Source organism: Carcharhinus amblyrhynchos, chromosome 3 (genome assembly GCF_965287045.1).
Source record: "Carcharhinus amblyrhynchos chromosome 3, sCarAmb.v2.hapA, whole genome shotgun sequence".
NCBI classification, from domain to species: domain Eukaryota; kingdom Metazoa; phylum Chordata; class Chondrichthyes; order Carcharhiniformes; family Carcharhinidae; genus Carcharhinus; species Carcharhinus amblyrhynchos.
In genome coordinates, this window is record NC_137326.1 from 14,438,227 (window position 1) to 14,465,925 (window position 27,699).

At 44.3% G+C, this 27,699-nt stretch overlaps 1 protein-coding gene across 2 annotated transcripts in view; it reads right to left on the reverse strand.

Moving 5' to 3' along the window:
* The window catches only part of LOC145335908 (copine-9-like), a 374,645-nt gene that overhangs the window by 211,244 nt on the left and 135,702 nt on the right, over nucleotides 1-27,699 (reverse strand). For both annotated transcript variants that reach the window (XM_080181645.1, XM_080181652.1), the window contains exon 5: nucleotides 19,351-19,390. In XM_080181645.1, the coding sequence (XP_080037771.1) occupies nucleotides 19,351-19,390 (40 nt within the window). The remainder of the gene's footprint in view (nucleotides 1-19,350; nucleotides 19,391-27,699) is intronic.

Consider the following 27,699-nt stretch of genomic DNA (forward strand, 5'->3'; position numbering starts at 1 on the left):
TAACCAAGAAGTTCCAAAGTGGTCAAGCAATAGATGAGTTGACATGGAGGGGGTAAGGGCAAAGTTTGGTGGAGGCATGGGTTGGCAATGATTGGCAATAAGTTGGCACGGAGTATGGAGGGCATTGGGTGTGTGGGGGGCATGTGTTGGGATGTGTTGGCATGGATGGGGCACAGAAAAAGCATTGGGCATGGTGAGAAGTGGTAAAGCCAGGTTCTGGTATTCCACATTCATGTCTCTCTCAACCTGTCCTGCCACCCTTAACAACTTGTGCACGTACACACCACTTCCCCCCCCCCTCCCCCCCCCCGCCTCCTCTGCTTCTGCAGCCTTCCCCTAGAATTATATTCTTTGTTTTACATTTACCTTTCCTTAATATTCCTGCCAAAACATATCACTTCACACTTCTCGGCATTAAATTTAACCTGCCATGAGCCCGCCCATGCCACCAGTCTGTCTATCTGTTCATCACTATCCTCCTCACAATTCACAATGCTTTCAAAAATACTTCTGGATTCCCTGCAGTGTGGGAGTCCGATTTAAACAGAGTTATGAAATGTTCCCCTTCTTCCTGGGATGCGGAAAATGATGTAACGCTCCAAAGGCTCATCTGCAGCTGGTTAGGGTTATACAATTTCTAATTTCTAATTTTCCTCCCCCATCCTCGTCACCTGCTTTTCAGATTGAGAGGGGGAGGAGAGGGTGGATGCAGTGGCAGGGCACTGGTTAACAGTTGTGAGGATTTAGTATCTTAACATGCTTCAGTATACATTGCAATAGTGATGACTTGTTTAGTTACTTACAGCAGAATAGACAGATAGAACATTTATTTATAATGGCACTCGGGGAACATCTGGGATATTCTCACCGCAGATGGTGTCTGATTAATTACAGAAAATTCAGCTTAGAAAGCAAAGGATACCTAATATTTATTTATTATAAATTTGTCTGAGTTTGGCCTAAATATAAACTGAAAGGCCACAATAACACTAAGGATACAGAGTACAGAGCAGAACTATCAGGCCACTGAGGGATAGCTGCGAACACCAAACTTTTTTTTTCTATGTATGGTTTCTTTCCACTTTTAGGATTCTCCCCCTAGACTGAGTACCATTCCCTGGCTGACAATCCAGGATGTAACCTAGATAATCTCTTCTGTCTACTTATTCAGGAGCTAACTGCTGGGAATTTGGTAAGGACCAATACAGGAGTAGCACCTTAAGTCAATTTCTTCCCTCTCAAGAAAACTCTTCTTAGGAAATAGGAACAAATGAACTTAAGCAATAGGAGCAAGGGTAGATTGCATGCCCACCCACAACCCCCCACCCTCACCCCCCGGAACCTGCTCTGCCATCCAATACATTAATGGCTGATCATCTGTCTCAACTCAATTTTCCCGTTTACCCCCTTAATTCCCAGAGATAGCAAAGATCTGCCTATCCCAACCTTAAATGTATTTAAAAATGGAGCATGCATAACCCTATTGGGTAAAGAATTCCAAAGCTTCACAATCCTTTGAGTGAAGAAATTTCTCCTCAACTCACTGCTAAGTAATTGGTCTTTATGTTGAAACTGGATTCCTCACAACCTTTCAGCATCTTCCCCCTCAGTAGAGGTGGACTTACAATGAAACACATTGTGCCTAGGCACCGGGCCCTGACCAGTAGGGGAGGTCATGATGTGGATATGCTGGCGTTGGACTGGGGTAAACACAGTAAAAAGTCTGACAACACCAGGTTTTAGTCCAACCGATTTATTTGATAGTAAACTCACAAGCTTTCGAGGGGATTCCCTCTTCTTCAGGTGAATGGAGAGTTCTGGCCTCAGACAGAGCATATAAAGCACAGACAGTTTAGAGATTACTGATTAGAATGCGAATCTTTACACCTAACCTGCTGTTCAAGTCCTAAAGTGGCTGACAATGTGTGCGGAAGGAGCACTGATCACAGGTTAAAGAGATGTGTATTGTCTCCAGACAGTACAGTAAGTGAGGTTTTGCAAACCCAGGCAAGTCACAGGGGTTACAGATAGTGCGACATGAACCCAAGATCCCTGTTGAGACCATCCTCATGTGTGCGGAACTTGGCTATCAGTCTCTGCTCAGCGACTCTGTGCTGTCGTGTGTCATGAAGGCCGCCTTGGAGAATGCTTACCTGAAGGTCAGAGGCTGAATGCCCGTGACCACTGAAGTGAAGAAAGGATGTCCCGAAGCACGATACATTGGGGAGACCATGCAGACGCTACGACAACGGATGAATGAACATCACTCGACAGTCACCAGGCAAGACTGTTCCCTTCCTGTTGGCGAACACTTCAGTGGTCACGGGCATTCAGCCTCTGACCTTCGGGTAAGCATTCTCCAAGGCGGCCTTCATGACACACGACAGCGCAGAGTCGCTGAGCAGAGACTGATAGCCAAGTTCCGCACACATGAGGACGGTCTCAACAGGGATCTTGGGTTCATGTCGCACTATCTGTAACCCCTGTGACTTGCCTGGGTTTGCAAAACCTCACTTACTGTACTGTCTGGAGACAATACACATCTCTTTAACCTGTGATCAGTGCTCCTTCCGCACACATTGTCAGCCACTTTAGGACTTGAACAGCAGGTTAGGTGTAAAGATTCGTATTCTAATCAGTAATCTCTAAACTGTCTGTGCTTTATATGCTCTGTCTGAGGCCAGAACTCTCCATTCACCTGAAGAAGAGGGAATCCCCTCGAAAGCTAGTGAGTTTACTATCAAATAAATCGGTTGGACTAAAACCTGGTGCTGTCAGACTTTTTACAGTAGGGGAGGCCCATGCTGGCTGTGGCTTTGGGACACCAATCAGAGTGTGGAAGTTAGATTGCAACAATTGTGAAAATTAAAGTTCCATAATTGTCAAAACAAAGCTCTGTCAAGTAATGGAAAATGATTATTAGCCAAACATAGCCTTCAGTAAGGCCAATACTGATGTACACTGGATAAGCGAGGAATTCTAAAACCTTGTTCCATAAACACTGCATTCAGGTTCGGACGGCAGGATGAAGACAAAGAACAAGTTACTATGGTGATTACCGAATAGCAAGATATGGGGACATATTTTGCTAATGAAGGATTGGTTTCTATTGGATAAGAAAGGGCAAAAGGCTATGCTATGATTGGTGAATATGTATGTCAATGAAAGATGTGAAAAATCTCTTGTTCCGGATTTGCTGTAATTGACTATAATTGCTGAGCTCTTTCTCTGTAACCTCAGAACTGCTCCGGCCATTCCATGTTAGTCGTAGAGAGTTCTCCTTGTGCACAAGTAATTAAAGACTTTGCATTGGATACATGGTGTCCAGGGCTGTTTGTGTAAGGAGCTGACTGAGTGCCTTCAGATTGCTGTTACTTAAGAGAATGCTAACAAAAGCATGAAAGCTCTGAATTTGCTGAAAGGCTCATTCATATTTCCTGAGTCTGCTAGCAACAGTAGCTAGTCAACAGTGAGGTCATGTTGTGAGTGTAATGTGGGGGGAGCGAACTTGCGGTGAGGGCCAAGCGAGAAGGGCAGGCGCTGACCGGCAGTCATCGAGGGAAGCAGCGGGGTGACTCTCGACCCCCATGTTGTTGAACAGATGCGAGGGCTCAAGGAGTTGCTAGCCCTGGAGGGTGAGGCCAGATAGCCAGGCAGGCAGCCAGTGAGCCAGCACAGCAGTGAGGCTGTCAAGTGAGCAGGGACAATGATAAAACTCCAGCTGAGGCTGAGGAGGACTAGGCCAGCAAGGGTGAGGGTCAGGCCAAGGCCATATCTTAGCCAGCCAGTGAGCCACCAGAACAGCGAGGTCATCACGTGAGCAGTGCGAGCTTGAACCTCAGGGCCAAAGAGGGCAAAGCAACATGCAACTCAGAAACCAATTCATTAATGAAGTTAAGGATGACAAATACTGTTTCATAATAATTGATTCAACACCAGATGTGAGTCATGTGGACCAATTAACGTTAATTTTAAGATGCGTGACCAGTATTGGTGAAGCTGTTGAGTGAATTCTCTGTTTTGTCCAGCTACTGGCTGTCAGGAAGTCTCTTTGGGACAAATAATGGAATCCTGCCAATTACCAGCAAAGCCACTGATATTTAACCTGGACTCACCGGACTCCACTTGATTTGAGTATTTGTTCCTGCACTGGACTTTTTCTGGCTCATTCTGCCCTGCACTGGCCTGTTGCAGCCATACCATAGGCTGGACAGTGATACAGTGGTTAGCACTGCTACCTCACAGTGCCAGGGACCTGGCTTCAATTCCCGCCTTAGATCGCTGTCGGTGTGGAGTTTGCACGTTCTTCCCATGTCTGCGTGGGTTTTCCTCCGGGTGCTCCGGTTTCCTCCCACAGTCCAAAGGTGTGTGGGTTAAGTTAATTGGCCATGCTAAATCATCCCTTGGTGTCCTAGGATGAGTAGGTTAAAGGGTAACTATGTGGGGTTACAGGGATTGAGCCTCAGTGGGATTGTTGTTGATGCAGACTCAATGGGCTGAATGGCCTCCTTCTGTACTGTAGGGATTCTATGATCAGCTAACTTCTCCATTCCATTGCTCATTGGTCAGTTCCATGTTTGCTCGCTTCAAGACACATAGCTCACATATTGACCTTCTCCACTGACATGCTGACAACAGGTAGGCTTGGATTTCAATTCATCAATTACAGGCTTGTTTTCATCACTTACAGACCTCTGAAGCAGTAAGCAGTGATTTGTGTACTTATACTCTTTTTGCGTTCCTACGGTTTGCATTATGGATTTGAGTTCATCAATTACAGGCTTGTTTTCATAAGTTAAAAAAAACTGAAGCAGTGATTTATGTGCTTTTCTGTAATTTTACAGCTTGCACTGTGTGAGCTGAGGGTGGGTGTGGTCAGGAGAGCAATGATGTCATTTGGGGGTGAGGCTTGATGTCACTGGTGGGCAGGTCTGGACGTCACTGGGGGACCCAGCATGGAGGCAGAGCATAGTGCTCCAAGAGTGTAAGTCCGCCTCTACCTGTCAAGCCCCCTCGTATGTTTCAATGTGATCACCTTGCAATCTTCTAAGTTCCAGAGAATACCCATCCAGTTTGCTCAACTTCTCATCAAGGGACAACCCTCTCGCCCCAGGAATCAATTGAATAAAATTCTACTTCCAAGGCAAGTATATCCTTCCGTAAATCTGGAGCTGAAAACTGCGAACAGTACTCCAGGTGCAGTCTCACCTGGTACAGTTTCGCTCCATCGCCCTCCTTCCTCAAGTGGCAGTAACGATGATTGAAATTACTCTTGTGACATGTACAGATCTGCATTTTACCATTTTAATACACAGCTGGCACTTGTAGACAACTATCAAGGTTCTTCCTCTGTGCACCATTTGCAGTGTGTGTTGGTATTTTTTCATTAAAGGCTGACAGTCAGCTCAATGGTGTAGAACAAAGCAGGCAGCAGCACTCAAGCTGCTGATCCTTGACAGATGGGTGGAATTGGTGGTTGGAGAGCTGGCAGACAAACATACTTCCTTGTCACCACTTACACATCAGTACTGATGGTGTACATGAAGAACAGACTGCTTTTTATTAAGTGCGCGATACATTTACAGGAAAATAACTTGTCATTTTTTTGACCTTACAGATTATTAACATGAGAGATTGACTTCGAATCCAGCGCTGAGCATTTGGTAATAAAGCATCCAAATCATTCCATGACTTTTCTTTAAGAACATAAGAACATAAGAACATAAGAAATAGGAGCAGGAGTAGGCCATCTAGCCCTTCGAGCCTGCCCCGCCATTTAATAAGATCATGGCTGATCCGAAGTGGCTCAGTTCCACTTTCCCGCTTTCTCCCCATAACCCTTAATCCCCTTGCCTACCAAAAACCTATCCACCCGCGTCTTAAATATACTTAGCGAGGTAGCCTCCACCACTTCAATGGGCAGAGAATTCCAGAGATTCACCACCCTTTGAGTGAAGAAGTTCCTCCTCAACTCTGTTCTAAACTGCCCCCCCCTTATCTTGAGCTGTGCCCTCTAGTCCTGCTGTCCTTTCTGAGCGGGAAGGGTCTCTCCACCTCTACCCTATCCATCCCTTTCATCATCTTATGCGTCTCAATAAGATCCCCCCTCATCCTTCTAAACTCTAACGAGTACAAGACCAGTCTATTCAGCCTCTCCTCATAGCTCAACCTCCTCAACTCCGGTATCAGCCTAGTGAACCTCCTCTGCACTCCCTCCAAGGCCAAAATATCCTTGTGCATTGGACGTGAGCATTGCTGGCAAGGCTGGCATTTGTTGCTCATCCCTAGTTTTCCTTCAGAAGGTGATGGTGAGTTGCCTTCTTGAACTGATCTGTTGTCCTTCTGGCGTAGGTACATGCATAATGCAGTGAGGAAACGAGTTCCAGGACTGGGAAGTGAATAAACAGGGATATAGTATGATGTGTGGATTGTAGGAGAACTTGCAGGTGCTGGCATTCCCATGTAACTGTTGCCTTGTCCTTTGAGGTGGTAGAAAGTTTGGAAGGTGCTGTCGGAGGAGCCTTGGTGAGTTGTTGCAGTGCAGCTTGTGTATGACACACATTGTTGCTACTGTGCACCAGTGATGGAGGGAGTGAATGTTTAAGGTGGCGGATGGAGTACCAATCAAGCAGACTATTTTGTCCTGGATTTGAAAATGCAGATTTTCATAAGGCTTCTATGAAAGCTGGAAGAGAGAATGTCCATGGTGCGTGGGGTCCTTAATTATGCTGGCTGCTTTTCCATGAAAGCGGGAAATGTAGATGGAGTCAATGGATGGGAGGCTGGTTTGCATGATGGACTGGGCTACATTCACAAACCTTTGTAGTTTCTTGTGGTCTTGATCAGAGCAGGAGCCATACCAAGCTGTGATACACCTAGAAAGGATGCTTTCTATAGTGCATCTGTAAAATTTGGTGACAGTCGTAGCGGACATGCCAAATATTCTTAGCCTCCTGAGAAAATAGAGGTGTTGGTGGGCTTTTTTAACTATAGCGTCAGCCTGGGGGGTCAGGACAAGCTGTTGGTGATCTACACGCCTAGAAACGTGAAGCTCTCAATCACTTCCACTTCATCACCGTTGATGTAGACAGAGGCACGTCACATATCTTTAGGATGCTCAGCTGGGCTGTGTGTTCAAACCCCATTCTAAGCAAATATTCTAGATAATACTGAAGTCTCATTGAAGGAAGATTCTGTCCTTTGGGTGTGATGTTGAGCCAGTAACAGTTTATATGTTCTACTGGTTTAGATGCTGTGGTGAATTCTGGGCAACACAGCAGAAAAAGTCCGAATTGGCTTGGAAGACAAAGTGGAACTCAGAATGAGCTATCACACCAGGGAGTGGAGTTTCTCTTAGGCAGGAGATATGCAGGGGACAAGGTGCAACCATGTTGGCTGCTGTCCTACTGCATCATCCTTAATAATAAACCCTTTTGTGTTCTTGATGAATTCAGTGAAAGTGCATCATTACATGTGCATCTTAGAGATCCCAATGTACTTGTCAAGAAAGTGCAGAGCTCCCTGGTGTCTGGATCAATAGTCCTCTCTCAATCACTAAGAGCAGTTTGTTGTTTATCTCATTGCTTCTTGCGGAAACTCAACACAGTTTGCAAAAATTATTTCCATGTTTGTTTACATAACACATCAACCCACTGCAAAGTAATTCACTGAGCAGTTTGAGATGCTGACGGGATGTGAACAAAGTGCTATACACACGTATGTTTAGATACAAGTAAATGTCAAGCTCCAATACAGTTGACAGGTTTTTTTTTGGTCTGTTTTTTCAATCCATTCTCCTATTTGGAATATAATGAGTGCCAAGCACATTAAAGAACTCTGCTCTCCACTGGTACATGATCCATTCTTGTGAATTCTGGGCAGCGGGAGTTGACAAACAATACAACTGTGGGACACCACAACCAGGTTGATCCTGCGCTCACCCATCATCCACACACACACATACACTTTCAGCAGTGTTATAATGATCTACTGTCGCCAGTGCCATAATGAACTACTGATTTTCAGTTCTCTAGCACAATTGTAGAAATCTCTTCCCCCAGCCAACTCAGATTGGTACAGACCACAGGCAAAAAACAGAGAAACAGTATTACTTTGTGGCAATCCCTCTTTATAAATTGGAAATGGACACAATTAGAGTCCCTGTTTCACACAGGAGTGGGAGGTCTGCATCCATGTATTTCTCAATACGTGTAATGAGCACTTTGATTGCACTCTATAGTTCTCCAATGCAGCAGGAGAGGCTCTCAAACACAGATGTCAAAAACAAGCCGTACCTGCATTAAGTTAAAAACAGATAAAAGCTAAGCTCCGGGAGATTGCTGTTCTGAAATGCTTTCAGCTCAAAGATTTCTGTGATGCTATTTAGAGGAAATGTTTACCAGCATTGATCTTGTGCTGATGAAATAGCTTTGAAAATGCAGTCTGCCAAGGGTATAGTAACCCTGAGCTGCCTCCCAGACTGAGAAGCTCCCAAAGCTCTATTACTAGATAAATGAACATATTTCCCTTTATATATCTTTTCACATATTTAGGATGTTCTAATGATTTTAGAGCCAACAGAAAATGCAATTGCTATAATTAGATGGGCAATGTAGAGCAGCAGTTAGGTACGGTGGGCTGAATTTCATCATCCCGACACTGGAAAAACCCAGGTTGGGCAACTGAAAATGGAGGAGGGGGACCTCAAATTTAAGTTTCTCAGCCAGTTCCCCCCAGCCACCATTTTGATTGGTTTGGGAATTTTTTTTTAATTCATTCATGGGACCACGGGCGTTGCTGGCTGGCCAGCAATTTATTGCCCATCCCTAGTTGGTGGTGAGAGAAGGTGGGGGTGAGCTGCCTTCTTGAATCGCTGCAGTCCACGTGCTGTGGGTTGACCCACAATGCCGTTAGGGAGGGATTTCCAGGATTTTGACCCAGCGACTGCGAAGGAATGGCGATATATTTCCAAGTCAGGATGGTGAGCGGTTTTGAGGGGAAATTGCAGGTGGTGGTGTTCCCATGTATCTGCTGCCCTTGTCCTTCGAGATGGAAATGGCCATTGGGTTTGCGTGGTGCTGTCTAAGGATCTTTGGTGAATTGCTGCAGTGCATCTTGTACACAGGACACACTGCTGCTACTGAGCATCAGTGGTGGAGGGATTGAATGTAAATGTGGTGCTGATCAAGCGAGCTGCTTTGTCCTGGATGGCGTCAAACTTCTTGAGTTTTGTTGAAGCTGCACCCATTCAGGCAAGTGGGGAGTATTCCATCATACTCCTGACTTGTAGATGGTGGATAGGCTTTGGGGAGTCATAAGAACTAGGAGCAAGAGTAGGCCATCCGGCGCCTCGAGCCTGCTCCGGCATTCAATCAGATCATGGCTGATCTTTTTGTGGACTCAGCTCCACTTACTCATAACCACTCATCATAACCCTTAATTCCCTTACTGTTCAAAAATGTATCTATCCTTGCCTTAAAAACATTCAATGAGTAGCCTCAACTGCTTCACTGGACAGGGAATTCCACAGATTCACAACCCTTTGTGCGAAGAAGTTCCTCCTCAACTCAATCCTAAATCTTATTTTGAGGCTACGCCCCCTAGTTCTAGTTTCACCTGCCAGTGGAAACAACTTCCCTGCTTCTATCTTATCTATTCCCTTCATTATCTTTATGTTTCTATAAGATCTCCTGTCATTCTTCTGAATTCCAATGAGTATAGTCCCAGTCTACTCAGTCTGTCCACATAAGCCAACCCTCTCAACTCCGGAATCAAACTAGTGAATCTCCTCTGCACCCCTTCCAGTGCCAATATATCCTTTCTCAAGTAAGGAGACCAAAACTGTACACAGTACTCCAGGTGTGGCCTCACCAGCACCTTTTACAGCTGCAACATAATCTCTCTGTTTTTACACTCCATCCGTCTAGCAATGAATTCCATTTGCCTTCTTAATTACCTGCTGCACCTGCAAACCAACTCCTTGAGATTCCTGCATAAGGACACCCAGGGTCCCTCTGCAATTTTTTAGCATTTAAATAATAGTCCATTTTGCTGTTATTCCTAACAAAACTGATGACCTCACATTTACCACCATTGTACTCCATTTGCCAGACCCTCGCCCATTCACTTAGATTATCTATATCCCTTTGCAGACTTTCAGCGTCCTCTGCACACTTTGCTCTTCCACCCATCTTTGTGTCATCTACGAATTTTGACACACTATGCTTGGTCCCCAACTCCAAATCATCTATGTAAATTGTAAACAATTGCAGTCCCAACACTTGTCCCTGAGGCACAACACTAGCCACTGATCGTCAACCAGAAAAACACCGATTTACCCACTTTTTGCTTTCTATTAGTTAACCAATCCTCTATCCATGTTAATACATTACCCGTAACACTGTGCACCTTTATCTTATGTAGCCATCTTTGATGCGGCACCTTGTCAAATGCCTTCTGGAAATCCAGATACACCACATCCACAGGTTCCCCATTGTCCATTGCACATATAATGTTCTCAAAGAATTCTACCAAATTAGTCAAACATGACCTGCCCTTCATGAACCCATGCTGCGTCTTAGCAATGGGACAATTTATATTCAGATGTTTCTTCCTTGATGATGGATTCAAGCATTTTCCCTACTACAGAAGTTAAGCAAACCAGCCAATAGTTACCTGTCTTTTGTCTACCTCCTGGTCAGGAGGTGAATTACTTGCTGCAGTATTTCTAGCCTCTGACCTGCTCTTGTAGCCATTGTGTTTCTGTAGTGAGTCCAGTTGAGCTTCTGGTCAATGTTAACCCCAAGGATGTTGACAGTGGGGAATTCAATAATTGTAACACCATTAAATCTCAAGGGGCTGTGGTTAGTGTGTCTGTTATTAGTAATGTTTATTGCCTTGCATTTGTGTGGCACAAATGTTATTTTCCACATGTCAGCCCAAGCCTGGGGCCCAACCTCACGCAATGTTGCAGGTCATGACCCAATGCACATTCATTAGTGTTGTTGAGTTCAACCTGGTAAATATCTGTCTCAATTTTGAAATTCCCTAAGTTTGAGATTTTCAACAAGGCAGGTGGGCTCCTATAGCCTGTGTGAAACACATCAGGTCAGTCAGTCGTGAGACTTGGATGAAGCCTGTTGTAGGGTTTGGAACCTATTGACATGTATGTTTAAAAGGTGCTGCCAACTTCAAGGCTAGGATTTTACTGGCCCTTCCTTCCTCCATGGGAATTGGAGTGGACGGCGGGGCAGACCATGGAAAGGTCTGTTGACTTCGGGCAGGATTTTACGGTTTCAGGGTGAGCAAGGCCATAAAACCCTCCTCCAAATGTCATAAATAGATGCTGCACAATAAGTTAAATATGTTTTTAATAGTGATTGATCATACAGCTCAGTCCTGAAAAAGTAAGTGGCTGTTAAATTGACCAGCACTGTGAAAGTGTTTGGATGCATTGGAGTACTTTCTCTGGTACATAAAGGACTCTTATAAATGCAAAAGCATTGAGAATCAGATAGCAATGTTTCATCTGGATCTGTGCTTTTATTATTATATTGATTTAAAATCCAGTCATCTTTTGAAGGTTTTTAGAAAACTTTCAGTCAAAGTCAAAAGCTTTAACATATTCAATTCCGCAGGCTCTGTTTATTCAGTTTTGCAATGGAATCTCATTATGAATGCTTGGTTGAGTTCCAAATCCCACTAATGGATTTAGTTCAGCCAGGCTTGTTTACGAAGCTATCAAGCTGACTGTGAGTTTTGTCTGATTGATTGTCTTATAACAATTTAACAGGACTATATTTCTTTGAAGTAGTTTTTGAATGGTTGATTGTTTATTTTGATGGATGCATGAACACTTAAGAAGAATTTTTTTTCAAGTAGAGTTCGAATAGATGAATATTGATTTTTGCTATGAGTGTCATAAGAACATAAGAAATAGGAGCAGGAGTAGGCCATCTGGCCCCTCGAGCCTGCCCCGCCATTCAATAAGATCATGGCTGATCTGTTGTGGCTCAGCTCCACATTCCCGCCCTCTCCCCATAACCCTTAATCCCCTCTCTTATCAAAAACCCATCACCCCGTGTCTTAAAAACATTTAGCAAGGTAGCCTCCACCACTTCAACGGGCAGAGAATTCCAGAGATTCACCACCCTTTGAGTGAAGAAGTTCCTCCTCAACTCCGTTCACAAGAAGTGTCACAAGAAGTCTCTGTCTTAAAGGGTTCATGTGTCCTGCCCAAGGTGGATACTGGGTAAGTGGACATGGGGGAATATGGTGTGGGGGGGGTGGGGGGGGGTTAGGTGGTAGGGGATATATGGATAGGAAGGGGGCATAGGAGATATTTTGGGTATGCAAAGGGCATTGTGGTGACTGGAGGAAGGGAGGGACTGGGGGGCCAGGGTGCCTCGGAGTCATGAATTGGACTGGGCAAATTTTCCCAGCAAATTGTGGCAAGCATTCTAACCTCTCCGCCTTAGCATCCGCCTGCCTCCATTCCCACCTTGGGGCACAGTCAGAAGGCAGTGGCTGCAGCTCCAGCCCAACCCAAACTCCATGGTGAGGGGTGAAAGGGGGTGGGGGTGGGGGAGGATGTTGTTGGGAATAATATGTCCAAGCGGGTTTACACAGGTCAGAACCCAGCTTCCATTTCTGAATCCCAACCCAAGGGGGGAAAGTCTAGCTCAGTAGGTTCCATAATTAACAACGGACACGGATGACCAGAAAATCTGCTTCTGGTGTAGACAATTGAGCTTCAGTCACACAATGCGCTGCTTAGCTGTGAACAGTCCCATGTGATTCTTCATGTGCTTACAAACAGCTGTGTGGGACAATGTCTCATCCGAAAAGAACACCTTTAGCACTCTCTCAGTGCTGCATTGTGGCCAGTCAGGCTTAGGTGCTGAAGGCCTGGAGTGGGACTTGAGCCCACAACTTTCTGACTTGCAAGTAATGCACTGGTTAACACTGGGCAATGTATTCTTCGGGACTGCCACCTGTTTTTGCTGTTCAGGTTGTGAAGCTTGTGTTGATAATGACTGCTTTTTCTGATTCACCATTAGTGTTTCAACTGTAGGTGCTTACATAAAACCAGCAAATACATTAGTTAACAGAGTATTTCAAAATATATCGACAAGCCAGTGAGTAATTGACTGCGCCCCCCCATCATTACAGACAAGTGCCTGATGCCATGTGGATAACCTGATTGAAATTCATCATCAGCAAAATCCAATGCATACTAAGGTATGAAAGTGACACAGTTACATTACACACTGAGGTTTGCAGCCATTGCCAGTCTTACTGCAAGGGGATCTGAAGCTGATGCATCCATGCTATTCACCACGTGGTAGCAGATTTGCAGGGTGCAATAAACAACGCATGCTGATGCCGGGGGCTGACACATTCACTGACTTCAACACCCACTGGGGTCTTAAGCAGCCGCAACCATCGACATGGCTCACAGAGATTCAGAAACGGCACACTCTCAATGGAGGCTGGCAGATCCGAGGCAATTTACAGTCTTTTAGCGCAGGGTGTTGGAGTACCCTTCAGCTGTTCTATTCGATTTGTGTTTATGTTCTTTTTTGTAACTAAAATAGACAAGATAATAGATTCTCACCTTCTGTTTGTCCAATGCAGCAGGACCAGGTGCAGCATTAAATAAAGAAAGGGAGAATGTTAGTGACACAATGTTTAGAATGAAAATTATAATTAATGTTGTGCCATCTTGTATATGATTACCTGATCACCTAACAGTAAAGAGATAACCTGTTGGCCTTCTAAGGTAGCAGAAGAGAAAGATACTTGCACAATTCTTGCAAAAATGCAATGACCACTGAGTCCTGAGCAGCTACATGAACGTTGATAACTGTGGTTGTCACACTGCTGGCTTTATTCGAACACATTCAGTAAGAACAGAGCATGTTCAGGTCAGGTAGAGTCATAGGTCAGAACCTTACCACCGTTCATGCCAGCAGGATTTTCCCATCCCACTGCAGTGAACTGAGATTTGGCTAGCCGACAAGTGCTCCGACCTCGCTGCAGAGGGAGCGTGATGTGAATGGCTGGCAAAATCACGCCCAGAATGGCACAGAAAGAGGCCCTTTGGCCCATCATGTCTCTGCTGGCCTTCACACACACCTATCTCTTTTATTCCCATTTTCCAGCACGTTGTCTGTAGCCTTGTACACAATGGCACTTCAAGTGCTCATCTAAATGCTTCTTAAAGGGGGAGGGTTCCCGCCTCTACCATCCTTTTGGGCAGTGAGTTCCAGGTTCCCACCACCCTCTGGGTGAAAAAGTTTTTCGTCAAATCCCCTCAAAATCTCCTGAATCTTATCTTAAATCTATGCCCCCTGGTTATTGACCCCTCTACTTTCTTTTTGTCTACCCTATCACACTTCTCACAATTTTGTATTAGCTTTTTAATTTATTTTTGAATCTGCCCACTATCTTTTAGGGGTTTCTGTACTTGTACCCCAGAGTTTCCTTGGTTTTCCTGGTTTCTCATCAGGAACCTGCCTCCATAGAAACCTGTTTCAAGAAATCATAAATACACTCTCCACAAACCCCCTCCGTTCATTTCCTGGATAGAAAGTTCCTGGATACTGAGAATGTCATACACTCAAGAGGCGCTTCGTATGCCCTAGTTAGACATCACTTCAATCTTTGTTCCCACTTGGTCCATTAGTCTAAAATCAGGGCCTATGCTAGAAATATTTGCATTTTCAACTGCAATAAAATTATTTTCCTTTGACATATTTTGGTAGAAGCCCAAGGAAAACAGAGTAAATTGTCACAAGTTCAGGTTCAGTTCTTGCATCTGTTATCAGTAGAAAAGCACCCTAGAGACTGGTACAGCTGGGGCTACATGCAGAGTAGAGCAGTCTCTGAATTCCCCCAGAGGACCCCCACACTAATGTGACATTTCTGATTCATCAAGCAACCAACTGTGTAGTTCACCTAAGCGGGACTGCAAATTTCTTTGTGCAAATTTAGTGCTGAATTATAGTGTCGTGGTCTCATGTGTACTTGGAATGGATTGAGGCAGCTCAAACTAATTTTACTCAGAATGCTGGCAGTCAGCGGGGACTGAACACTTCCATCTCATCAGTCTAGTCTAGACCGAAAGCCAGCATCTGGAGGTGAAAGCACACTCATCCCAGCCACTCGATCATTCTGTCGCCAGTTTTAGTGGATATAAAAATTTCAGAGGCACAGCACTTGATAAGCTCACTAATGCATTGGCCTTGATATTACCACCTAAGTATGCTCTCTGACAGCATCGAAAGAGTCATTGAGTTGAAACAATGGCTGTAAAATTGAACAGAATAGAATCATACAGTGCAAAAGAAGGCCATTCGGCCCATTGAGTCTGCACTGACCACGATCCCACCCAGGCCCTATCACTGTAACCCCATGCATTTACCCTGCTAATTCCCCCAATACTAAGGGCAATTCAGCATGGCCAATCAACCTAACCCGCACATCTTTGGAGCGTGGGAGGAAACTAGAGCACCCAGAGGAAACCCATGCAGAAACAGGGAGAACATGCAAACTCCACACATACAGTCACCTAAGCCAGGATTTGAACCCAGGTCTCTAGCGCTGTGAGGTAGCAGTGCTAACCACTGTGCCACTGTGTTGCCCCACTAATGAGGAGTTAATGTTTGAGTTAGTTGAGTGAGTTAAAACATACTATTGTTTCCTGTTTTCTGACCTCATTTCTAAAATGTACATTTGTCTAAACAGACTGTCATTTGCAGAGACCAAAGCCTGAAGAGCAAGCCCTCCTGCTACTTTCTATGTACAAGTTCAGGAAATGGAGGAAACTGAATTTAGTTTCACAAAGGGCCAACTTTATAACAAAGTGGCCTTGGATGAGAACCTTGCCCTGGAAGCACATAGAAGAAATCAGGAACTGTGAAAGATCGAGGAAATTTAAGGGTACAAGTGCAGAAGTTCCTAAAAGCTAGTGGACAGATGCACAAATAAATGAAAGTAAAAGGAAAGTTTATTTATTAGTCACAAGCAGGCTTACATTAACACTGCAATGAAATTACTGTAAAAATCGCCACAGTGCAGTGCCTGTTTGGGTACACTGAGGGAGAATTTAGCACGGCCAATGCACCTAACCAGCACATTTTTTTTAGATTGTTGGAGGAAACCGGAGAAATCCCCACAGACACGGGGAGAATGTGCAAACTCCACACAGAAAGTGACCCAAGCCAGAAATCAAACCTGGGTCCCTGGTGCTATGAAGCAGCAGTGCTAACCACTATGCCACCCATCAAAAGATTCATCAAATGTTGACCAGTAGAATGTTGACCTTTATTGCAAAGAGGTCTGGAATTAGAGGAGTGCAAGTTAAGTTACTAACTCTGGTTTGATCCCCTTCAGGTCTGAGCACCACACCCCAGGCAGGTGTAAGATTACAGGTTCATATCCTTTATCTGAAATCTCTGGGGCTGATTGGGGTGATTCATTTTGGTAGGACAAATTTGAATGCGGAATTGAATGCGGATTACAGGGTCAACAGCAGGGTTCTGAGGATGGTGGAGGAACAGAGATTTCTTGGAGTTCATATCCACAGATCTCTGAAGGTTGCCGCTCAAGTGGATAAGGCCATGAAGAGGGCCGATAGTATATTCGCATTTATTAACAGGGAGTTAGAGCTTGAGAGCCGTAGGGTTATGCTGCAACTATACCAGATGTTGGTGAGACCACATTTGGAATATTGTGTGCAGTTCTGGTCTCCTCACTATAATAAGGATGTGGAAGCATTGGAGAGAGTGCAGAGGAGATTTACCAGGATGCTGCCTGGTTTGGAGAGTAAGTCTTATGAGAAAGGTTGAGGGAGCTTTGGCTTTTCTCTTTAGAGCGGAGGAGGATGGGAGGTGACTTAATAGAGGTTTATAAGATGATGAGGGGGATAGATAGAATGGACATTCAGACACTATTCCTCGGGTGGATGTAGCTGTTACCAGGGGGCATAACTATAAGGTTCATGGTGGGAGATATAGGATGGATGTCTGAGGTAGGTTCTTTACTCAGAGAGTGGTTGGGATGTGGAATATTTGCCTGCTGTGATAGTGGGACACTTTAGGAACTTTGAAGGAATATTGGATAGGCACATGGAGCACACTAAAATGATAGAGAGTGGGGATAGTTTGATCTTGGTTTCGGACAAAGCTTGGCACAACATCGAGGGCCGAAGGGCTTGTACTGTTTTGTACTGTTCTATGTTCTATGATTGCATTTTGGTGTTCAGGTATTTTCAGACCTACTGTATAAAGGTAGGCCCAGGCATAATTATATTACAATAGCCTATGCCGAGGTTCGATACTGTCTACAAATACTAAGTTGTTTCTCCATTTGCCAACTCTCAAACACACATCTTACTTGTTGGCACTTTATCGCATCTGGAATATAATATTAAATTGCTTTATTAACCTACAAATTAATCACATATCCATTCAAAAAAAATTTGGCTGTTGAACGTGTTTGGTTTTTGGATGTATGGATAAAGAATATTCAACCTATACATAATTATTAATCAGATTATCAATATTTAACCCTATTAGAAACTAACATTTGATTTTATTAGATACCCTTCTTTGTAGAATAGTAGAATGGGAAAGCTTAAAATAGGGCACAGCATGAAAAATGCTGTGACAGTGGAAGCATGGGAAAAATATATCGCATTTTAAAACTCTCGCAAGAGTTAATGCTGCTTGTGTAAGAAAAAAGGGTAGTGTAATGATGCATTTTCACAGACTTCATCAGAAATGCAAAGGGTATTAATTAATAAGGAAAAACTGCACCTCGAACATCAGCACCCCCTGCACCCACGACAGCCCTAGTCCCTAATATCTACTACATACTTTCTGCCTAATCGTAGAATTCCTACAATGCAGAAAGATGTAATTCAGCCCATCGAGTCTGCACCAACTCTCTAATAGAGCAACCCATCCAAGCCCTATTCTCATAATCTGACATATTCAGCCTACTAATCCCATTTTGGGGCATAAGGGGCAATTTAGCATGGCCAATCCACCTAACCCATACACCTTTGGACCGTGGCAGGAAACTGGAGCACCCAGAGGAAACCCACGCAGACACCGGGCGAACATGCAAAGTCTCCACAGTGGTCCAAGGCCGGGATTGAATCCAGATCCCTGGTGTTGTGAGGCAGTAGTACTAATCACTCTGCCATCATGTACCCCTTGGGGTGATTAAGTAACTCTCAATCCCAATTGGTTCTTCAAGCCCAGGTGAGTCTCTTCTGCTGCGTTGCCCTTAAAGGGATATTCACCACAGGCAGGGAACAGGGATCTTTATTATGAGAGAAGAAACATTAGAATGTTGCTTAAGATAAGAGGGAAACAGCAACAATGAATGCGCAGAACATTAACATTATGTGAATACACAAGGTTAGTAACTGCCATGTGAACTATTCCTGGTTAGTCAAAAAAAGCATGCCTCACCATGGGGCTGAAGGTGATAGGGGAGTGTGAATCATAGAATCTTACAGTGCAGAAGGAGGTAATTTGGCCCATTGAGTCCACAATCCCACCCAGGCCCTATCCACATAACCCCATGTATTTACCCTAGCTAGTCCCCCTGACACTGAGGGGCAACTTAGCACAGCCAATCCACTTAACCTACACATCTTTGGCCTGTGGGAAGAAACCAGTGCACCCAGACAGAACCCATGCAGACATGTGGAGAATATGCAAATTTCACACAAACTCCAAGCCGGAAATCAAACCTGGGTCCCGGGCGCTGTGAGACAGCAATGCTAACCACTGTGCCACCATGCCGCCAGGGTTAATTGGGTAAGAGCCACAGTAATAGAGACCCTCCTGATCAGTTTCGTGTGACTGAGAAAATTAGAAACCAGAAGACAAGAGACAAGAAGAGAGAGGAACAGAAAAGAAAAACCTGAAGACCAAAAGCTAAAAGAAACAAAGTCACTGTGCACTCACCACCCACTTTTAATAGGGGAAACAAATTGCCCGTATTAGACCTTAATCAATGCCTACATTTATTGCTTTAGTTTACCTGAAGACTTAATAAACTTTTTCTGACTTTATCTCATTAAAGTAGTCTCTGGACTGACGTTTATTGCCAGTTCATTCCCATAACAATTCAGTGCTCCAACCCGAAAAATCTACGAGGTATATATTGTCCATGGAGGGTAGAGTACAGAGTGTGGAGCACAAACTCCATGGATACTATCAACTTGCCATGCTATCCAGTTGTAATGTAGGCAGATTGATTTTATGCGATTTACAACCCAGCGATACAGAAAGCTCCCAATCACTGTTTATAAGAGTTGATTTCCAGACTCACATGTTTTGAAATGTTTGTGCTCCTTGAATCCACATTGTACCTGCAGGATTAAGACAGGAGGGGACAGTGAGACCAGGAGAGGAACACGTGTAAGCAACAGACATCAATTTAACAAAGGTAAGCAGCTGAGAACAAGTAAATGCAATTAAACACATTTAGACGGTTCAGTCTATATATTAGTGTACTCTTATCAGTCCCCTAGCTCCTGCTGCGTCAGAAATCTGGCAAGTCCCTCTGAGATGTTTTAATGTATACATATTTATTTATTGCTAAATATATTGACATAGTCATTTTATTCCATCTGTTGTTTTTCAGTATTTTCACTGCTAACAGCTCTTTGATTACTTTCTGAATGGCCACTGTAGTTCCATTTCACCAACTAACAGCTATATGACCAGTTCCACACCCTCTTAAAATGATGCACCAACTGGAAGGGATGCATAATGACAGATAAGAGGTTTTCACCGGCAGATTCCATTATAGGACTTGATGTAAGAACTTACAATGAAAGTACTTGATAAAATGTATGTGCAGATTAATTGTACATGTGATAATGGATAGGTAACAAAGACTTTATTGCTTTAAAGATGTTGCATTTTTATTAAGACTAGGATTAAGAAAATGATCAGAACCAACAACCGCACCTGATGGAAACTGGACAGGTATCTCTCTAAGCACAAACTTTCTTTCCCTTTCTCTATTTCTCTTTCTGTATCTAAATTAACTCTAATTCAGCTGACTTACTTCTCTATCCTTCCTCTGGTTCTTGCTCAATTGTTAAATCCCATTGTCCTTTAGTGTTATCTTTCACCAAGTTCCCAGAGGCTTTATTTCCCCTCACCGTGCAATTATCAGTTCATACTTCCAGCAACTTGCAAGGCAGTTCTGAGTTGGAGGGTGAGAAAGAAAGTCTAACAGGTCAGACTGTGAAATGCCCTGACTCAGTCTCCAGCAAACTCTGGTCCATAATTACTGCATTCAATTCATTTTTTAACCCTCTTCCCCATCAAAACCTCTAACTCTCTTGATCTCCCACTTTTCGCACCCCTGCCTCCCTTCCCATCACATTCCCCAAAATCCATGACTGTTGGCTGTGATATCAGCAAAGGAACACTTGGGGTTTGATATCTTAGCACTGATTCTTGGCTGCTTCCTGCACCTCCAAGAAACATGGACAATGACAAAATGTGTGCAATAGGTCCATGATCGCATGCTTTGCTTGAAATAATGCCTCAGAGGGGACAGCCATTTCCAACATAAGTTTGCACCATGTCTGATGAATTTTGCAAGAAACCTGTTTGTAGATGAGGCGTAACACACACACACCTTTGTATTGTTGCTAATACCACAAACTCCTTTCTCATTTGCAGTCAGATGCAAGGGACATAGGCTGGCTGCCTGGATTCAGCTGGCAACCTTCCACAATGGAGCTCGCACCTTTGCAGGGATGGTCTCCAATCCACAATAAACTCCTGCCTTTTGATGTATGGTTATAGATGTACGATCTCTGATCATAATAGCACACATCTCCACTGTGCCGTTATGATCAATGATTCCATATTTCTCTCATCACCATAACTTTCCCTTTAACAGAGTCATGCAGCACTGAAGAAGCCCAAAAGAGAAAATGCTGGAAAATCTCAGCAGGTCTGGCAGTATCCGTAAGGAGAGAAAAGAGCTGATGTTTCAATTCCAGGCAACCTTATGTCAAAGTTAAAAGGTACTGAAAGTGGGAGATACTTAGACTGCAGGGTGAAGGAGTGAAAGATGAGTCGCAGCCAAGGAAACCAGGGAAACCAGCTAATAGCTGTCCACAGAGAATAAAGAAAGTGAATGGCCAAACGGCAGAGAAACTGAAATGAGGATGTTTGTGTGTGTGTGTGTGTGTGTGTGTGTGTGTGTGTGTGGGGGGGGGGGCGGTGGAGGTCAGAGGAAAATGGTTGGGACAGAAGTAAGATTTAGTAAAGGAGAAGCAAAAGGGGAGAAAAGTTAAGGAAAGGGGGATAAAGTAGCGGGAAAGAGCGGGGGAAGAAGAAAAATGAAGAAAGGCAATAAAGAAATAAAAGGTAGAGATCAGTAAAAAATTAAATTAAATAAAATGAAAACAAAGGGGTCGAGGTGGGATAGAGCTAATTATCTGAAGTTGTTGAAGTCGATGTTGAGACCGGAAGATGAGATGCTGTTCCTCCAGTTTGCGTTGAGCTTCACTGGAACATTGCAGCAGGGCAAGGACTGAAATGTAAGCATTTTGGTGCTGCTTCATGCTCTCGTCCAGACCTCGAAAATTTCAACAGCTTCACTTCCAGTTTCCACCCCTCTATCACCTTTACCTGATACACCTTCCCTTCCCTTCCTTGACCATTCTGTCTCCATTTCTGGCAACAGACTATCTACCAATATCCATTACAAGCCCACTGACTCCCACAACTCTCTGGACTACAGCTCTTCACACCTCACATCCTGTAAGGACTCTATCCCTTTCTCTCAGCTCCTTTGCCGCCGTCATATTTGTTCCGGTAATGCCACTTTCCAAAGTGGTGCTTCTAATATGTACTCCTTTATCCTCAACCATGGATTCCCATATACAGTTGTCAACAGGGCCGCCAACAGCAAGCATTCCATTTCATGCACCACAGCCCTCACCCTATCCCCTCCCTCCCAGAACAAGGATAGAGCCTCCCTTGTTGTCACATTTCACCCCACTAGCCTCCGTATGCAAAGCATAATCCTCCGCCATTTTCACCAACTCCAGCGTGATGCCACCACCAAACACATCTTCCCTTCACTCCCTCTGTCAGCATTCCGCAGAGACCATTCCCTCCGGGATAACCTAGTCCACTCCTCCACTATACCCAACACCTCTCCCGTCACTCATAGCACCTTCCCATGCAATCGCAGTAACACCTATCTCTTCACCGCTTCTATGCTCACCATCCAAAGGTCCAAATCATCCATTCCAGACTAAACTGCATTTCACTTCTTTCAATTTGGTCTATTGCATTCAGTGCTCCCAATGTGGTCTCCTCTATATCAGAGAGACTAAGCATAGACTGGGTGGTTGCTTTGCTGAGCACCTTCGGTCTGTGTGCAGTCAGGACCCTGATCTTCTGGTTGCTTGCCATTTTAACACACGATCCTGCTCCCATGCCCACATGTCTGTCCATGGCCTGTTGTAACATTCCAGTGAAGCTCAACGCAAACTGCAGGAATAGCTTCTCATCTTCTGACTAGACACTTTACAGCCTTCCGGTTTCAACATCGAATTCAACAACTTCAGATGATTTGCTCGACCCCACCTCATTGTTTTCATTTTCTTTTTTTAATTTTTCACTGTTCTCTACCTTTTATTTATTGTCTTTCTTCATTTTTCTTCCCCCCCGCCCACTCTTTCCCTCCACTTTACGCCCCTTTCCTTACCTTTTCTCCCCTTTTGCTTCTCCTTTTCTAAATCTTACCTCTGCCCCATCCATTCCCCCCCCCACCCCCTCCACCCCAAACATCTTCATTTTATCTCCCCCCCACCCCCCCAAACATCCCCCACCCCAAACATCTTCATTTTAGCTTCCCCCCCTCCCCACCTCACCGGCCCCAACAAACATCTTCATTTTAGTTTCTCTGTCGTTTGGCCATTCAAATCCTTTATTCTCTCTGTGGACAGCTATTAGCTGGTTTCCCTGGTTTCTGTGGCTATGACTCACCTTTCATTCTTTCACCCTGCAGTATAAATATTTCCCACTTTCTATGCTTTTTAGCTTTGACAAAGGGTCATCTGGACTCGAAACGTCAGCTCTTTTCTCTCCTTACAGATGTTGCCAGACCTGCTGAGACTTTCCTGCATTTTCTCTGTTGGTTTCAGATTCCAGTATCCACAATAATTTGCTTTTTATACTAAAGATGCCCATTTGATCCATCTGTCCTGGCTTTCTGAAAGAGCTATCGATGAGTACCGTGTTCCTGCTTTCCCCATAACCCTACAATTATTTTTCATTTATGTAGAGATGCAATTCCCTTATTGGCAATCTAAAGTGTCTTCCCAGTTACTTTCAAATCTGCTTCTACCAACTTTTCAGGTAGTGCATTCCAGATCATAACAACACATTGCATAAAACAAAAATTCTCAACTCCCTTGGACTATTTTCGTGATTATTTAAAAGCTATATTCTGCTGCCAATGGGAACAATTTCTCCCTCTTTATCAAAACCTCTCATAATTTTGAACTTTTCCATTGATTGATTTATTATTGTCACATGTACTGAGATAGAGTGAAACATATTGTTTCTCGCGAGCCATACAAAGAAAACATACCGTTCATAGAGTATATAGCAGAGAAGGAAAGGAGAATATAGTGTTACAGTCATAGCTAGGGCTCAGAGAAAGATCAACTTAATATACGGCAGGTCCATTCAAAAGTCTGATGACAGCAGGGGAGAAGATGTTCTTCAGTCAGTTGGTATGTGTCCTCAGACTTTTGTATATTTTTCCAAATTGAAGAAGGTAGAAGAGAGTATATCCAAGGTGCATGGGGTCCTTGATTATGCTGGCTGCTTTTCTGACGCAGCAAGAAGTGTAGACAGAGTCAATGGATGGGAGGCTGGTTTGAGTGATGGACTGGGCAATGTTCACAACCCTTTGTAGTTTCTTGCGGTCTTGGTCAGAGCAGAGTCATACTAAGCTGTGATACGCCTGGAAAGGATGCTTTCTATGGCACACCTGTATAAATTGGTAAGAGTGGTAGTAGATTTGCCAAATTTCCTTAGCCTCTTGAGAAAGTAGAGGCTTTCTTAACTATAGTGTCGGCATGGAGAGATCAGGACAGGTTGTTGGTGATCTGAACACCTAGAAACTTGAAGCTCTCAACCATTTCCTCTTCATCACCATTGATGTAAACAGGGGCATGTTCTCCACTACGTTTCCTGAAGTCGATGACTATCTCCTTTGTTTTGCTGACATTGAGGGAAAGATTATTGTTGTCGTACCATTTCACTAGATCCTCTATCTCTTTCTGTACTCCATCTCGTCATTGTTTCAGACCTGACCCATTATGGTGGTATTATCAGCAAACTTGAAAATGGTATTGGGGCAGAATTTTGCCACACAGTCATAAGTGTATAAGGAGTATAGTAAAGGCTGAGGACACAGCCTCACAGGGCACCAACGTTGAAGATAATAGTGGAGAAGGTATCATTATCTGTCCTTACTGATTGCAGTCAGTGGGTTAGGAAGTCTAGGATCCAGTCACAGGGGATGGACCCGAAGCCTAGGACATGGAGTTTGGAGATGAGCTTTGTTGGGGTAATGGTGTAGAAGGTTGAGCTGTAGTCCATAAAAAATTACATCTCCCCTAATCTTCCTTTTGTGCTAAGGAGAATGATCCCAGCGTCTCCAGCCTCTCCAGATAATTGAAACTCCTCATTCCTGCTACCATTGTAGAAAATCAGCCTCTAGAACCTCTCCAAGGCCTTAGTATCTTTTTTGAAGTGTGAAGCCCAGAATAAGAGACAATGCTCCAGCTGTGGTCTATCCATTAATTTATAATGGTTCAGCATAACCTACTTATGTTTGCACTTTATGGGTGGTATATTACCCCTCTCACCTGCACCACCACCACCAGCATCCCGCCCCCCCCCCAAAGCTCCTACTGCAGCATGGTTTGCGATGGTGGAGGTAGTCCACCATTGATTGGCAGCGTGATCTTCTGGACCCACCACTATCAATGGATTACCCAAAGAGAAAATGTTGGAAAATCTCAGCAGGTCTGGCAGCATCTGGAAGGAAAGAAAAGAGCTGATGTTTCATGTCCACATGACTCTTTGTCATTAACTCACTGCCAATGGGTTTTCCCGTTGTTCACATCCCACACTGCTGGGATCCTGCAGTGGGAGGGAGGGTTCACCATCAGCGGGACCAGAAGATCCTACTAGTAGCAACAGCCATAAAGATTTGGCTTCTGCCTTTATCTATAACACAAGGGGCCAAATAGTTCTTCAATAGCCTTCTAAACTTGGCAGTACTGTAAGTGCAACCCTCTGCTGCATTTCCCCTCCATTGTCAAATATGCCACAGATCAAGCTGTTGAAATTAACAAGGGCTTTCCATTAGAACACTGAGCCAGACTTCAAGGATATATATGAAACCGTGCCCATTGTTTGGGTCAACTAAATTCTTTGTTATCAATGACTGCGCAGGCTGTGACAGATTTTCTTTGTATTGCAAAGGGCTAGCAAAGATACAGAAAACTCTTGTTGCAGCTACCAAACTCCACCTAGAATTCATATCAGTGCTTAGAAAACTAAATCAGTGGTTGCAGTCAAACTTCAAACAAACTTATTCTAAGAACGAAGCACTGATTTTTTAAATTGACAGAGCAGGGAAGGCAAGAGCAGAAATGCAAAGTAATTACACTGCTGATAGCTGCAAAGGAGGACAGACCAAGTTAGTCTGGAAACGAGAGTTGGTTTGAAGCCTTCTTGTCAGCTGTCTCCCAGCAGACATGCAATATCAAGATTATTTTGAATGTTGCCTGAGAGAAGAAACGGAGTCAAATCATTTTAACAATCTCCTGCTTGCAGGCTGCCTCCTGAGTTCCATAAGCTTGGTAACATGGGTAGCATGGTTAGCACTGCTGCCTCACAGCACCAGGGACCCGGGTTCAATTTCTGGCTTGGCTCACTGCCTGTGTGGAGTTTGCATGTTCTCCCTGTGTCTGCGTGGGATTCTCTGGGTGCCCCGGTTTCCTTCCACAGTCCAAAAGACATGCAGGTTAAGTGCACTGGCCATGTTAAATTCTCCCTCAGTGTACCCAAACTAGTGCTGGAGTGTGGCGACTAGGGGATTTTCACAGTAACTTCATTGCAGTGTTAATATAAGCCTACATGTGACACTAATGAATAAACGTAAAAATAGTTGATCAAATTGGCCAACGGGCAAAAGGTGGGACAGAAACACTTGCAATGTCGCATCACCATCCACATACCACTTTCCCCGAAGCCCCCAGCCTACCCCACCCCCCAAGATCTGGAGGTAGCAAAGTGCTTCCAATCCTTGACAATGAATATTTTTCAGATGGGTTGTTATTTGTGAATTTTTTTTCCATTTCAAGCTTATTTTGTTGCACTCTTCACTTTTATGACAATCTCCAGGAGCAATGAGACTGTAGAGCTCGCTGCCGCGTGGAGCAGAATTTTCCATTCTGGGACCATGTTCCATGGCAGGGGCATTTCCATGGCGGTGGTGAGGCTGGGGGGTTGGGTATCTCACATATGCATTGAAATCCTTTACACAAAGCACACCTTAGTCCACTTCTAATCTTCTTGTTGGAAAAGCTGTGGAATAAAACAGGAGGAAGACGACCTGCACAAGAAGAGGTGCCGCCACAATGCAAACACTAGAGCTATTGCCATCACAGGACAATATACAGAAGTCAGCTCGGAGATGCCAAGACTTGAGGCCTGGTGCAACAGGCAGTCTTGGCTTATCTTTTGCCTTTTCTCTTTCCAATTAACTCTTTCAATCGCGCAATCACAGAATTAGTATGACAACCAGGTGGCATATTGTGCTGCCACTGATCTGCCGGTGCCTACCCTCACAACTACAACCTAATCCTTGTTCAGTTGTCTTTTCCTAGGCTAATCAGATGGCTCATCGTCAATGCCAGACTCACCAATGAAGGTAACACCGATGCAGATGCACCATCACTCGCTTGCAACCTGTCAGACACAGCACTGAAATCCTTGGGTCTATCAATCAATCAATGGATCTGCCAAGGGTAGGTCGGTGAGATCAAGTGGAAGAAGCAAGCAAGGTTCATAAAGAAGCTACTTGGATGGCCAGCTCACATCCTCACTCTGCCAAAGAGAGCAAAGATGCAGACCTAAAGGACACAGGTTATTTTTTTCAGTACAGGATTTCTGTGCTGCAACAGCGACTGCTTGATGTTTTGGGCTGTCAGGGGGCTTCCCAAACATGTCAAATAGTATGGTGGGTAGGAAATGCCAGGTGAAAATCTCCTGAGTAAGTACACTGACAGCCAGAGAGAAAACAAAAACTGGAAAACATCCTTAAGGTAAAACAATCAAGTGTCCTTGAATGCAGAGGAAGCAGCCCCTGACAACCCACGGCAGCTGATGTTTTGCAGACAATTTCACGGCTCAGTGATTCTGCATTGCCATATAAAAACGTGGGTGGGTAGGTGCAGGGCAGTGGGTTACTCTAGCAACAAGCACGCATGATGGCCCCAACAACCTCCTCCCATAAACGTCTACGGTTCTTTGATAATGTCTAAGTAATCACCATGCCAACAGCTCAGTGTTGCAGCGAAAACTGGTAAGTGTCCCGAGATAGGGTCCTTCT